This window comes from Rosa chinensis, chromosome 3 (assembly GCF_002994745.2).
Source record: "Rosa chinensis cultivar Old Blush chromosome 3, RchiOBHm-V2, whole genome shotgun sequence".
NCBI classification, from domain to species: domain Eukaryota; kingdom Viridiplantae; phylum Streptophyta; class Magnoliopsida; order Rosales; family Rosaceae; genus Rosa; species Rosa chinensis.
Window position 1 is genome coordinate 30,166,473 of NC_037090.1, and position 15,055 is coordinate 30,181,527.

The 15,055-nt window shown below is 40.3% G+C and overlaps 3 protein-coding genes across 3 annotated transcripts; all 3 read right to left on the reverse strand.

Moving 5' to 3' along the window:
* Window positions 1-3,895: 3,895 nt before the first annotated feature.
* LOC112191969 lies at window positions 3,896-6,773 on the reverse strand. The gene is made up of 8 exons (XM_024331472.2): window positions 6,731-6,773; window positions 6,022-6,291; window positions 5,607-5,893; window positions 5,044-5,217; window positions 4,838-4,945; window positions 4,645-4,714; window positions 4,460-4,561; window positions 3,896-4,330 (listed from the first exon to the last, which is right to left on the reverse strand). The coding sequence occupies exons 1-8, from the start codon at window positions 6,749-6,751 to the stop codon at window positions 4,229-4,231; spliced, it is 1,134 nt and encodes a 377-aa protein (XP_024187240.1). The 5' UTR covers window positions 6,752-6,773; the 3' UTR covers window positions 3,896-4,228.
* A 6-nt stretch (window positions 6,774-6,779) lies between these two features.
* On the reverse strand, window positions 6,780-14,784 carry LOC121052304. The gene is made up of 9 exons (XM_040517032.1): window positions 14,529-14,784; window positions 13,855-13,980; window positions 13,301-13,372; window positions 8,284-8,688; window positions 7,933-8,145; window positions 7,740-7,832; window positions 7,546-7,659; window positions 6,883-7,459; window positions 6,780-6,793 (listed from the first exon to the last, which is right to left on the reverse strand). The coding sequence occupies exons 4-9, from the start codon at window positions 8,683-8,685 to the stop codon at window positions 6,780-6,782; spliced, it is 1,413 nt and encodes a 470-aa protein (XP_040372966.1). The 5' UTR covers window positions 8,686-8,688; window positions 13,301-13,372; window positions 13,855-13,980; window positions 14,529-14,784.
* LOC112194419 lies at window positions 10,405-12,480 on the reverse strand. Its single transcript, XM_024334661.1, has one exon. The coding sequence runs from the start codon at window positions 12,478-12,480 to the stop codon at window positions 10,405-10,407; it is 2,076 nt and encodes a 691-aa protein (XP_024190429.1).
* Window positions 14,785-15,055: the final 271 nt, after the last annotated feature.

A 15,055-nucleotide genomic window follows, 5' to 3' on the forward strand; every position in this document is an offset into this window, starting at 1 on the left:
TTATGCTATAAATAGACTTGTGAAGCTTGCATACTATCTCAGGATCATGAGATTGAGGATGACCTGGGGGCAGCTTCATATAAACCTCTTTTTCTAGATCACCATGTAAAAATACATTTTTTACATCCATTTGATATAGAGGCCAAGCATGATTTACTGCAACTGATAACAAAACTTTCACTGTACTCATTTTAGCAACATGAGCAAAAATCTCCTTGTAGTCTACTCCATATGTTTGAATAAAACCACGATCTACTAAACGAGCCTTATGTCTCTCCACAAAACCATCAGAATGAAGCTTCGTTTTGTAAACCCAACGACTTCCTACAACCTTCTTCCCTTTAGGAATTTGAACAATACTCCATGTATTATTGTCATGAAGAGCTTGAAGTTCATCTGCCATTGCTTGCTTCCATACATCAAGCTGATTAGCTTCCTCAAAACTTTGAGGTTCATGCTTACAATCAAGGGCACTCAGAAAAGCAGAATGAGTAGAAGACAAGTTCTTATAAGATATGAAGTGTGTTAACGGATACCTTGCAGTGTAGGTTTTATAGTCATTAAGCTTTGATGGAGGACCTCTTTCTCGTGGAGGATTTCTACGAAGAACAACAGCAGGTAGAGATTCCAGAGGGTTTCTACGGAGAACAACCACAGGTGGAGAAATAGGCTCGACAACAGGTTGCATGTCAATTTCTGAATCAGATATTACAACTGGAACTTCTTGAGCTGGAATATCAGGATTGATAGATGTGTTGTAATCCTCATTAATAGGAACAGTAGAATTGATATCAGGATTGATAGACGAGTTGCAATCCTCATCAACAGGAAGATTAGGACTTGGAAACAAATCAGATAGAAACTCCCCCTGACCAGTATCACATGATTTTCTAGTGAAATAACGAGTAACTTCATCGAACCTCACGTCCCTGGAAACAATGAGCTTCCTAGTAGCATAATTGTAGATTTATACCCCTTTTGAGTAGATGAATATCCTAGAAAAACACACTTAGCAGCTCTAGGATCAAGTTTATCACGTTGATGAGCTTGAATATTGTACATACCTCCAACAATATGGAGTATTTACTACATCACCAAGCATAAGTAACACCCTCTTTGAGACACCCACAAGCCATGGTGAGGCCCAACCGAGACATGCATCTTGTAGCCCTATGTTCAAGCTACGCTACGGTATCCGGAAGTCGCAAATCCGTCGCCGGGAAGCCACCTTCCCGGCCTTGCCAACATGCCCTCACAAATAGGCTTTCTAGACTATAAATAGTTGTTGCTTGTCCCACATCGAAAACCATGTAAAGGAAGAGCATTCATTCACCTATAAAAGGAATGCCTCCTCCCACAACTCAAACGATCCCATTACATCTCTTGTAATCTTGTTAGGCCGCAAGGCTCGACACACTAGTACACATTCAAGTGGACGTAGTTTCCCGCTAAGGCGGAAGACGAACCACTATACATCTCGTGTCACTCTCTCTCTCTCTCTAAAGCTAACTAGAGATCCCACGGATCACTAACGTTAACATTGGCGCCGTCTGTAGGAAGCCAACACAATGGCTTCGTCACGTACCATGAACTTCGGTAAACATCAAATTAGTGCTTGGTCAACGCCCATCATGCTTGGTCAACGCCCATTAGGGTCGGTCAACGCCCATCAGGGGCCGGTCAACGTCTGGTCAACGCTGACCAAGGTTAGTCAACGCTGAACCTTAAAAAAAAAAAATAATAAATAAAAAAATATAAAAAAATTCTGGGCGGCAAAAATTCCGCTGGGCACCCAGACATTTTTTCTGGACACCCATCTTCTTCTTCGCTGCGTTGTCTCCTTCCTCCGCTGCAGCTCCCTCCTCCAGCCACATCCTCCGCTGGCTCAGGCAGACCTCCGCTCCGCCACACTCGAAGCTGCAACTCCACCCTACTTGCATCCCCGCCGAACTGGTGCTCCGCCGAACCGGTCCCCCGCTTAACTCCTCCGCTCCGCCACTGCTACACTACTGATTGGGCTGCACCACTGGGCACCCTCCAACTGCAGCTCCGCCCTCCTAGCTTCGGTCCTCCCATGGAAAACGCCGCTGGGCACCGAGTCAACAATCCACTCCAAGTCAACACTTGGGTGCATGGTCAACGCTGAACTCAACAGCTCCAAAACCTCCGCTGAGCACCAGGTCAGCTAGCTACAACACCGCTAGGAGACACCGGCGGCAAAACCTCCGCCAGCCACTTAGCCACCTCTGCCGGCAGGCCTCCGCTAGGCTACACCGCCAAACAAGCTCCGCCGAGCATCACCGCTGGCCATGCCCGCTGGACTTCATCGCTGAACAGCCTCCAAGTCCCCGAGCTGAGCCTCACTGCTAGCTAGAACTCCGCTAGCTCGATTCCGCCGGATAACTAGCTAGCCATCTCCGTTGAGCATCAAACCTCCACCAACCTCCAATTTTTCACTCCACCGAGCTCCAAACACCGCTGAACTCGGAGCCTCCACCAAGCTCCAGGTCCGCCGAACTTCATCAGCGGGAAACAAGCTCTGCCGGCCACGTTTCCGCCGAGCTCCGTCAGCGACAACCCAGTCCACCAACGGGCCTTCCACTAGCTATCCTCAGCGGCGGCGCACCGCTGCACCCCAGTTCAGCCGGCCAACCTCCGCCAAGCCTCCTTCGCCGGCCACCACCGCTGACCCCAAGCTTCTTCCGCTAGCCACCTCCGCCGGCAAAAGCTCCGCCAACCAGCATCACCGCTGGCATCCTCCACCGGACTGTTCACCTCCGCTGGACTGTTCACCGCCGAACTTCTCATCCGCTGGACAAAGCTCCACAAGCCAAAGCTCTGCTGAGCACCAAAACTTCGCCACCGCCGACCGTGAAGCAGCGGCAGAATTCCTCCGCTCCGGCTTCGTCAGCGGCACCCTGTATTCATAAGTTTCTCCGCTAGACTGCATCAGCGGCAAACACCAAATCTCCGCTGGCCAGAGTGTTAGTTTCCCGGAAGCTCACTGTGGGTACCTTGTTGATTGATCAGGACACCCACCTAGTCTGCATCGACGTTCCCAGTTCTACCAAACCATGCAGAAAGCTAAGCCTCTCTCACCTTACTGATGCGATAGCTATGCCTATTATACTATAATAGTCTAAAGCATATATATAATATATTCTCAGTGCTTGCTACTCGTCCTTGACCAAGCATATATATTATATTACCATTTCTTGCAAAAGTTGGTGACTTACTATATGCAACACATACACTATGCCAAAAACTGCATCAGACGACAGACAGAAACTGTTGTCTGATTTGGAGTGCCACCGTTGTAGAGCGAGCCGTTGTCTGTTGAAAATTCAGACAACGGTGGAACACAGTTGTCTGATAAACAAACAGGCAACGGGTATGTGTTATAACTGTTGTGTGATGGATCGACAGATGGCTCGGCAGATGCCATGCGCAGCTGCGCAGCAGTTGAAGCGCTGCCTTCAGACAACAGTGCTTGGTTTCAAACTGTTGTATGTTATGCATATCAGACAACATACTTTTATTTTTTCTGTTGTCTGATTGATCCTCAAACTTCAGTGCTTGGACTATATCTGTTGTATGATCAACATTTGGGACAACGGAATTCAATTGCCACTGTTGTCTGATTTAGTTTTTGGACAACAGAGTTCAATTGCAACTGTTGTGTGATTTAGTTTTTGGACAACAGAGTTAATTGCTTCTGTTGTATGATTAATGTTTAGGACAACTGACTTTAGTTGCTTCTGTTGTGTGAGTAGAAATTATAATACACTGATTTGTTAAGAACCGATGTGTGATATGAATCATGGCAATCAATTTCTGCCCCATTTTCGGCCATTCAGACAACGAGCAGTCGACATTATATATATTCTGTTGTGTGATCACCTGAATTAGATTGTGCATTCATTTCGGCTATTTACCAAATGGACAGTACTCCATCAAACACGAATATTGAAAACCATCAAATGAGTAATCTAACCAATACTTTAAACTTCAAAAGCAAAAGAGGTGCATTTCCAAATAAGAAAGCCAACATTTTAAACAAGAAAAGCATTCTAGTGCATGCCCATCTACTTGGGACATCAAAAAGCTGATACACATATATGTATTGTTCCAAAACATGCCACATGGTGCGTGACAATAATGTACCAGCAGAGAAGCACAAAAAAGATGCTTTCCTTATCAAAATTGTACCAGCAACAAGTGCACTACTTCAAGGCTCATGCACGTATGTGTTGACAACAAATTTTCCCCACTCATTTCGCACTTGATCAATATCTGCTTGGGTGTATTGGCTGCTGCCTCTCCTCTCCCACTGAAATCAGTTTATTATATCAAAAGAATTAGTAACCAAACTTATTGGTGAATAAGGCATGGACATAACAACAAAGTTCTGAAAAATTGAGTCTAGTTACTATATTTATAGCTATATATATGTCGATACCTTCATAGGAAACAATGACATGTCTTTATCCTCAATGATATCTCTCATGTATCGCATGATAAAGTATCCACACTCCTTGTTGCTAGGTTGGGGAGGAATGCCCTAAACACAATCAAATGACTCAAGAAGTGAAATCGGACAAAATGAAATATTGTTTTCTGAAAATCAGAAGTAGTGAATCTTACAGCCAAATTTTTCCATTGGACTGAACTGCGGCCTTGCTTTTTCTTTTCAGCATTATACATACGCATAGCACTACACCAAAACAACAATATAATCAATACTTCTGCCATATAGGAAAGGAAACAACAAGTACTGTATTCAACAGATTTTATAAAATTGAGGCATGTGTGATCAATATATAAACCAGTGACTCACGTTTCCACGATAGACATCCAATCTCCTGTGGGTAAGCGTCTTTTTAGCGGGTCCATAAAATAGGCGGTTTGTTTGTCCGGATCAACAAGTGTTAAAGTCCAATGATCACTACATGCATGCAAAATGTCATATATCCTTAACACTAAATTTTTGTTTCTGACACAAGTTACTTAATTATGAAAGTTTGCAAACCTTCGTGAACTTACCCCGAGTTAAATGGCAACATGAACATCTGTCCTGGTTTAGCAGTTGCAAGCCTTTCTTTGATGTGTTGGGCCCTGACAGTTCCATTCCCACACCCCACAGCACCAACAAGTGAAGGGTCAACAAATGCAACCATGTCAAGCATTTTATAAGCCTTCAATTGATCATAGAGGTACCTGATAACAAACATTTACACAATGCAAGTTTCAGCAACTGCATTTCTTATCAAGGCAACAAACATTTACACATAGTAAGTTTCAGCAACTGCATTTCTTATCAAGGCAACAAACATTTACACCAAGTCAGTAAGTTTCAGCAAGATGCATTTCTTATCAAGGCAACAAACATTTACACAAAGTAAGTTTCAGGAACTGCATTTCTTATCAAGTTAACAAACATTTACACCAAGTCAGTAAGTTTCAGCAACTGCTCCGATTATCAAGGCAACAAACATTTACACCAAGTCAGTAAGTTTCAGCAACTGCATTTCTTATCAAGGCATTGGGGAGAAAGAAAAAAAAAATATATATATATATATATAATAACAGTACTGCATATTTCCTACCTCTGGTACACTACAATGCATGTTCCAGTTAATTCCCTCATGCTTGCCAATCGCCGAACATCTTTTCCCAATATATAAGTCTTGCGAGAAAATCCAAACACTTCAGGCTCCATGTAGAAGCTGATTGTATTCCCATCTTTGAATGCATCTTCACCCCACAAACATAACATCTTTAATGAAGCTGGTAATGATGGTGCCAATTTAGCCAAGCCAAATTCAATCTCCGAGTCTTCTTCCCCTATCTCTTTCCTTTTCTTCTTCTTTTCAGCACTATCCTTGGGAGGTTTCTACAATAAGAAAATAAATGTGAGGTATATATCATAAATATATGCTACAAATCTAAAGTTATGTGAATTTCTATAAACAATTGAATGTTACCGAAGTATCTATAGATTGAATTAGACTGAGTTTTTACCTTGAGATGTGATTTTATGACTAGGTGTTTAGGCCATGCTATCCAACTCCCCATAGCCTGCTTCACTGTTTCAATTTCATCTTTCACAGGAAATGGCACTTTTGCTTTCTCCTCAAGCGCGGCATAGATAGAAACGCGCACATTGCCATTCCCTAGTGGAGTGCCATGAACAAGTTGGGAAGGATCCTCGCACTCCATAACAGTGGCACAAGCAACAATATGTTCAACAGAACCTATTGCCAACTTGCATTCAACCTCAGCTACCTTTGACTAAAATGTAGACAAAAAAAAACAAGATTTATAGCTGGAAAGTAACAATAACTTGCAAGCTTGAGACAGTTTCAAAAAATTGGAAACATGAATAATAGTTATTCACCACCAACTATTGTTTCTTCGATTTGCAACAAAACTTTCCAGATTTCAAGTAGACATTCAAAGATACTATTTTCCAGAGTTTCATGCTATTCGCAATGAAATTCTTTAACTGTGCAGTAACTTAAAAATAGCATAATGGACTCACTTCAACTCTGTTTTTCTCCAAACCAAGTTCAAAATGATCATTGAAGATTCGCCTTTAAGCTACCAAAAACTGAGAGTAAAACAAGTACAGTTTTTTTGAAAAATCATGAAATGACCGACTGGTTTAGTTTTGATAATTAAACTTTGATCTTTTCCAGTTCATTATTGGCGTTAAGTAAGACCAAATTACCTTTGATGTGGGTGGACACATCGTCAAATCCACGTATTCTACCCCCTCCTCATTCTCTGGCTCCTTGGTCAGATTGACATTTTCTTCAACAGCCTCAGTGACATCCTCACGATTGACAACTGCTTTCTCAACCAACTTGGGAAACTCATTACCTCTGTTGGAGCAAGGACGTTTATCCAACCTACCTTCCTTAGCGATCTTTGTCCGTTTCCTTTTATGTATGAGGGTGTTGTTTTCCATTGCTTCAAAAATGCTCCGAATTTTAGTTCCATCCACAATGTTTGCTACTTCTTCCAACGGAGCTTTATCCGATTCTTGAGCAATCTCATCTACTGTCCTTGAGCAACTTCCTTGGCCAGATGCATGTGGCTGAATAGTTGCACCTTCTTTTCCATTTACCTTTGCTTCAAGTGCAGCAAACTTGGCCTCCCACATAGCCCGCTCATCTGCAAGTATTTTTTCTTTCGCTTCCTCAATTATCCTCTCCCTTGCCTCCTCTACTATCTTCTCTCTCTCCTCTAACAATATTTTCTGCACACTAACTCTGACAGTAGCTTCTATGCTCTCCTTTCTACGTTTAGGGAGGTGGAAGTAAGTAGAGGGAGTGACAAAACCTCCTATTCCACGCACTCTTCCCCCATGCTCTGGAGTCCCCAAAGCCAATGTCAAGACATCATTTGTCCCTTCAGCATTTAGTTCTCCACTAGCAACCTTTCTCTTCAAGTTTGCCTGAAAGTTTAGAGTAGGAAATATCATTACATATCATGTTCAGAAACCTTATACACCTAGTCATAGGCTTTCTATATTGGACTTACTATCTTTTCAGCAGTCCTTTTTGACTCCTCATCCTTGAAACTGCCATCCTTTGTTTGCCGTCCTTTTATCCACAAAGTGGCCCTATCAACTTCTTCGTCACTCATTCCGGTAGCCTACAAAGTGAAATAGTTAATGCATGCATTACACATGGTGTAAACTCCATACTAGTAAGGTAGAAAACAGTTTCACTAACCAACTCATCCTCCAACCCTGCATATCCCTTACGGGACATTCTATGAGGATACTTATTCAAGCTGCGCCTCTCTTGTTGCTCACGACGCTTTTCCTGCAAAATAAGGATACTTAGTTAAATGAGAAGTCTATATATACATAACTGCATTTGATATTTGTACAAGTAAATGATTTTAATAGAAGTGCATTTATACCAAGAATGAGGCCTTCGTCCGCATTTTCACAAATTCTGTCCAATGGTCAGCAAGGATGAAAGGATAATCATCCGGAGGATATCGCAAGGCTTCATGGTCATCCAAATAGGGGATAATGTACTTGGAAGTAAGTAGAGACTTGAATTGCCTCCACTTCGTTGCAGCAGATTCCAAGACCAATTTTTTAGCTTCAGGACCAATCAAAAATGGAACCTGTGCGTGTTTCGTTGCTAAATATCAGTTCAAGGTTAAGAAAATAGCGAAAAATTGAAACAATATAATGAACACTATTATACCAAACTAACTAACTGCACCTTTAATTCTTAATAAAACTGAGACTGATTTGCATACCTGAACACGTTGCCAGATTTTGTTCTTCTCTTCATCAGTTGCCGCTTTCCAGTTTTCCCTTATTATCGGTACTTTCCTTCTTGCCAATACACCAATGTAGCTTTGCATTTGCTTAGCCACCTTCCCACAAGGGGTCCCTTTTCGGTTAAATAAAACAACCTTCTTCTGAATACGATTCTTGCGGCTTGTAATGCGTGACATAGTCACCGCATGCCGCTTCAGCAACTTTAGGCCCCCGGTTGGTTCAACTTCTTTCTTTTTGGACTTTCCCTTATTTGAGTGAGATCCATCAGAAAATGAAGATGTTGTTGGTGACTTCAAAGACTTGGTCTTCTTATGCTTCGCACGTTTTTCCTTCGACTTTGTCTTCTTCGATACACTAGCAGATGGTGATCCCGCCATTATCTACACAAATGTTAGCCCCATTAGTACAGTAAAACAGAAAAATCATAGTCATTTCCAAAACAAACACTTAACACATAGTAGTACATAAATCTGCAAGTGTTTAAAATAACACACTTTAACACATATTACTACACATAATTAGTGCAGAAAATAAGAGTAATTAAAATAACAAACACTTAACACAAATTGAAGCAGAAAGTAAGAGTAATTAAAATAACATAAACTTTAACTTGGTACATTAAACTTAACAGAAAATAACCAACGTTGACCACACATTTAGTTAGCCAAATATCCTTTACACATGTCAATTATAAATTACATGAATATTACTATGTGAACTACTCTCCCTCAACTACTATATCCTCATCCCCTGCACGCCTATAACCCATTGGCTCCTCATCCGGATAGTTATCAAGTGACTGAATAGTAGGCATCGTAGTTGCGATGGGGGGGTGAGAAAGAATGGTGTCCCCAACATCATCATACTCAACAGATTCATGGTAGTCTCTTTTTGGGACTCTTACCACAACATGCCACCTACGATCTACAGGGTCTTCAACATAAAATATTTGCTCCACACTTTTTCCTAAAACAAAACTATCGTTTAGATAACCTTTCCTATTCAGATTAACCAAAGTGAACCCAAGATCATCTACTCTAACACCCTTTTGATTCTCTACCCAATCACACTTAAAAATAGGAACCCTAAACTGACCATAGTCAAGTTCCCATATTTCAACAATCACCCCATAGAAGCTCATGTCTTCAGTAATAAGGTTTTTGTCCCTAGCAGTAGCTACTTGAGGTGTTTTGGCAACCAAATAAACCCCACTGCTTTGTGTCGACCGAAGATCATCGCGAAACTTAGTGTTATATTGCACCCCCCTATTTGGTAACCACTAAACTTCGAGACTTCATTGCTTGGTTCATCTGCTAGCCACCTCACAATCTCTGGGATGTCACAACCTGGTTCTGCAAGCTGTGATTCAACCTACAAAATAAAATATAGCAGTCAACATTTCTGTGCTCAAATCATCCAAAACATTTCTAGCTACAATTATATACAAGAAATGGAGAATACTTACCCTCTCCTTCACCCACTGGCCAAAAGTCTTGTTTTGTTTGTCCAGCAGCCATTTTTTATTCTTTTTGTACTTGGGAAACTCCCTCTTCAAATGCTCCATGTGTTCCCTACAAGAATATTTGTAAAGTGTTAAGTGTATAAGCATTAGAACAACAAAATAAACAAAACTGTAAAAAACAGAATTTAATGATTGACTTACAAAAAGTAGCTTCTAAATTCATCAGTGTTTTGAAGCACGCATAGATGAGCTTGCTGAAATTCTTTGCCATAAACTGACTCAACAGTTGCACCGGAGGTAGGCTTGTCAACTATGTATTTTTCTTTTGGGATGCCAACAGTCTTGTCATCAAGGAGAAGTTCAGCTAAGAACTCAATCGCCTCTTCAGCTATATAACACTCAGCAATGCACCCTTCCGGATGCCTTTTATTTCTAACATACCCTTTGCACACCTTCATATACCTTTCGAAAGGGTACATCCATCGAAAACAAATCGGTCCACATAGTTCAACTTCTCTAACCAAGTGGACTGTTAAATGAACCATTATGTCGAAGAAAGATGGCGGAAAATACTTCTCAAGCTCACACAAAGTTTCGACCAGATTACTTTGTATTTTTGGAAGCCTTGAAGCATCTATAGTCTTGCTGCAAATTTCATTAAAAAAAGGCAAAGCCTGATTACTGCAACTCTGACCGGTTTTTCCAACACCCCTCGGATAGCAATTGGGAGTAGCTGTTGCATTAAGGCATGACAATCATGGGACTTAAGTCCGGTCAGCCTCAAATCATCCATTGAAACAAGGCTCGAAATGTTTGAACAATAGTTTTCAGGAACCTTCATGCCATGAAATGATCCACACATACATTTTTTCTCATCTACTGTTAGGTTCCAGCTTGCCAATGGCAAGCGCTTCTTTTTCGGACCATCTAGATTTGGGTGCAGCTGTTGCCTTATACCCATTTCCGCCAAATCCAAACGAGTTTTCAGTCCGTCCTTGGTTTTTCCGGGAATGTTCAACAACGTCCCTATTAGACTATCACACACATTTTTTTCAATGTGCATGACATCAAGGCAGTGCCTAACAGGGAGATACTTCCAATATTCAAGCTCAAAGAATATCGACTTCTTCTTCCAACATGGCCTGGTTTCATCCTCAGCACCCCTATAAGTAGGAGGAGGTTTTTTTTTTCCAAACGGCCACTGTGGAACTTCCTCCTCCAACCTCCTCAACAATTCTTCTCCACTCAATGGCACTGGAGCTGTTGCATGTTCTGGCTGGTTATTGAAAGCAGCCCTTAGCTTTCGATAAGGATGGTGTCTTCCTAAAAACCGCCGATGAATGGTGTAGGCCATCTTTCCTCCATGAACTAGCCTTGTAGGTTCTGTTTTATCAAGGCAAATAGGACATGCATTATAGCCTTTCACTATACTTCCTGAAAGGTTACCATAAGCTGGAAAATCATTGATTGTCCAGAACAGTAAAGCCCTAAGGGTAAAATTTTCATTCTTAATGGCATCGTAAACTCCATTCACCCCTTCCCATAACAGCTTCAAGTCATCTATTAACGGTTCAAGGTAAACATCAATGTCGTTTCCCGGTTGTTTAGGGCCTGATATCAATAAGGTCAGCATCATGTGTTTCCTCTTCATTACCAACCATGGAGGCAGATTATAGGTTACCAAAATAACGGGCCAACAACTATACTTGCTACTTAAGGAACTATGGGGATTGAACCCATCTGATGACAATGCAAGCCGTAGGTTTCTTGGCTCACTACCAAAATCTGGCCATTTATCATCTACCAACTTCCAAGACGTAGAATCTGCAGGATGCCGAATTAAGCCATCCTTGTTTCTATTGGTGGCATGCCAAGTTAAACTCTTCGATGTTTCAATTGATTGAAACATTCTTTTGAACCTAGGAATCGGTGGAAAGTACCACAACACTTTTGCAGGTACTCCCTCCCTTTCTTTTTTGTTTTTGCAGACTTCCCACCTAGAAATACCACATGTAGGACAACACATTTCATCAGCATACTGTTTTCTATATAGAATACAGTCATTCGGGCAAGCGTGTATTTTGGTGTAATTCATTCCCAATGCACTCAAAGTCTTCTTTGCCTCGTACACAGAGGCAGGTATCTCGTTTCCTATGGGCAGAAATTCAGCAAAGGCAATCAACCAGTCAGAGTATGCTGCATCACTCATACCATGCTTCGCTTTCAAGTTGTAAAGCCTAACCAACACATTCATCTTTGTGTGCCTATTGCAACCCGGGTATAAGGGTTTGTTGGCATCTTCTACAAACTGCCTGAATTCATTACACTCAGTTGAAAGCTCATCATTCTCATTGCCTTCCAACTCCACATCACTATCTAATTGTACTTCATAATCTGCCCCTGCATTACCCTCCACAGATTCAGATTCAACACCCTCTGTCTCTGCGCTATCAATATCACTATCTGATTCTGACTCTACCACAACCTCCCCATGTTCTGTCCATTTATCATAACCTACGTCTATCCCATTCATAAACAAGTGATCCTTTATCACTTGTGCAGAAAAGTCTTTCACATTTCCACATTTTGTGCAAGGACAACAAATGCGATTAGGGTCTCTAGCATTATCAACAGCAAACTGACAAAACTCCTTCACTCCTAGCTTATATTCATAAGACCTCCTATCAGCATGCATCCATGACCTATCCATCTACATTACACGAAACTAATTTATAACACAAACCAGGCCTACATTTACCAAACCATTTAAAAAAGACAGCAATTTGCATATATATATACTCCGATATCAAGTGACTAAGCAAAGCATCTATATAAACCAATTTACATGTCAGAGAAGTAAAAAACAAAATTGTTCGACCAAAAATTCATTCAAAAAGTACCTTAACAGTGCTCAGAAATATATAGGTACTCAACATCAAATTAGTTCAGTCAATACATGATATAAACAACAATTAGCATAAATATATGGATATTACGAAATGCATCTCTTTTAATAAACTTCTAGTAGCCTACCTGTCTTATACATTCAAAATGCATTAATTAATCATGGTAAATGCAGATCAATGCATAACCATAAGACACCAAGTCAAACCATACCAAAATGTTTGGACAACATTTTCCCAACTAATAAACATGCTCCACACTTAGTTTGATGTAATATTTTATTGTTTTCTACAAAAGCTTACTGCCCACACAGAGATAAAACAGCCTATTTCAATAAACAAACAACATAGATGCAGATCAATGCATCATGGTAAATGCAGATCAATGCATAACCATAAGACACCAAGTCAAACCATACCAAAATGTTTGGACAACATTTTCCCAACTAATAAACATGCTCCACACTTAGTTTGATGTAATATTTTATTGTTTTCTACAAAAGCTTACTGCCCACACAGAGATAAAGCAGCCTATTTCAATAAACAAACAACATAGATCAATAATTCACAACCATTTTTTATGAATCATATAAAGAATACAAAGAATCATTTTACAGAAAACCTTACCAGTTAAGCTCCCAGCAATACTCTTGCTTAACTCTAGCTAGCTTCAATCTCCCAACTCTAATGGATAAAACCCTATACAACAAAAGCAGTGGTTAAAAGCAAAACCAAAACATGGAGCCGAGAATTTAAGGCGGACCTTCAAAATTAAATACTCTTGTTTTGTATAAACCAAAAGCATATCCAGACTAAATTAATAGAGAACTGAAATCCCTACATCAATACTTCACCAAAACTCAATGCCTTATCAAAGTTATTCACATTGTCAAAAGTGGGAAAAAAACTCAACATATAAGCCACCCTCATTGACCAGTTCACATTACTATGTACTTCAATTAGGTATCTTGATTACAACAACAGAACATAAGGCGGTTTATTTATACTTTTAACTTCATTACTATATGTTAAAAAAAAAAACAGGAAAACTAGTTTCACTCTCATAAGTCTACCTCTAAAAAAGTTCAGTTCTTTTGCTCTCAAACAGTGTAGTATACATTACAAAACGAACTGCAATTTGAGCTCATAATATGAATAATCCTTGAGCCAAAAAAACACACCTGAAGTTTAACAAAATGGGAATGGTATCCTACAGCATTGACATTCCATTTTCTTTCAACATCCACATTTAGAATCAGAAGCAAATTTCGACCCAGATTTGTTGTTCTTAGAACTTCGATTCCTCCCTGCAATTCGAAAACCAAAACCAACTTCAGAACAACAAAAAATGTAAACTTGTTTCATTCAATGCACACACATACATAGGTTTCTACTCAAGAAGATTTACTAAGTACCTACAGACAACAAGAATATCTAAATTACAATCAGGTTGTTCATACAAAACATAATAAAGAAAAATTTCACCAACAATTCAATAAACAACTACTAACCACAAAGTCCACAAACCAATTAACAAAACGATCAAATAAGTATAATCTACCAAGAATTAACAGACTAAAAAGAATGGTCTTTCACCAAACAAAGATGGCACCCACTTTTGGACAACTAACATTTACATTTGAAAATATACCCATCTCTTTAACACCTGACAGAAATCGGAGGACTTGACAATCATCTAACAAGGTAAAGTTAGAACAACCAAAGAGAAGAATATGAACGATTGCACATGCAGTACCAATTAAGGAAGTCGCACTCACCCCAAATTCCTAAACGGAACAAAAATAGAATTCAAACACATGCAGCTCAATTATTTTTTCCCAATTCCAAACTTTACCTTGACAAACAGACCACCTCGGGCAGAGGATATCGACGATGATCTTCTTCCGCTACTGTTCCAAGTAACCCAGCTCGTTGTTCTTGTTCTTGTTCTTGTTATTGTTGAGTCTTCGTCTTCCTCCTCATCTTCTTCATCCAGATTTAACTCCCCCCTCCCTCCTTTTCCTCCTCCTCCAAATCCCCAAATTGAAAACCCTAATCCCGTGTTTTCAGAAGATGGTGTTCTAAGAAGATGGGTTATGGGAAGAAGATGGGTTTGGAGATGAAGATGGGTTCGATCCGTAAAGAGAAGAACACGGCGGGGTTTTGCTTTGAGATATGAGTTTTCAGGTTTTTGTCGAAGACTAGCTACACCAGTGTTGAAAACGGCCAAGTACATTTAAGTTTCGCTGTTTTGTCGAAGATGGGAGACAATATGAATGCCCTAGCTATTAATTCTTGTCAGTGTGGTAGTTAGACATGCGTTTAAGTTTAGTTTTTTATTTGTATAACCAATTCAGACAACACAGAAATTCATTTTGGTTG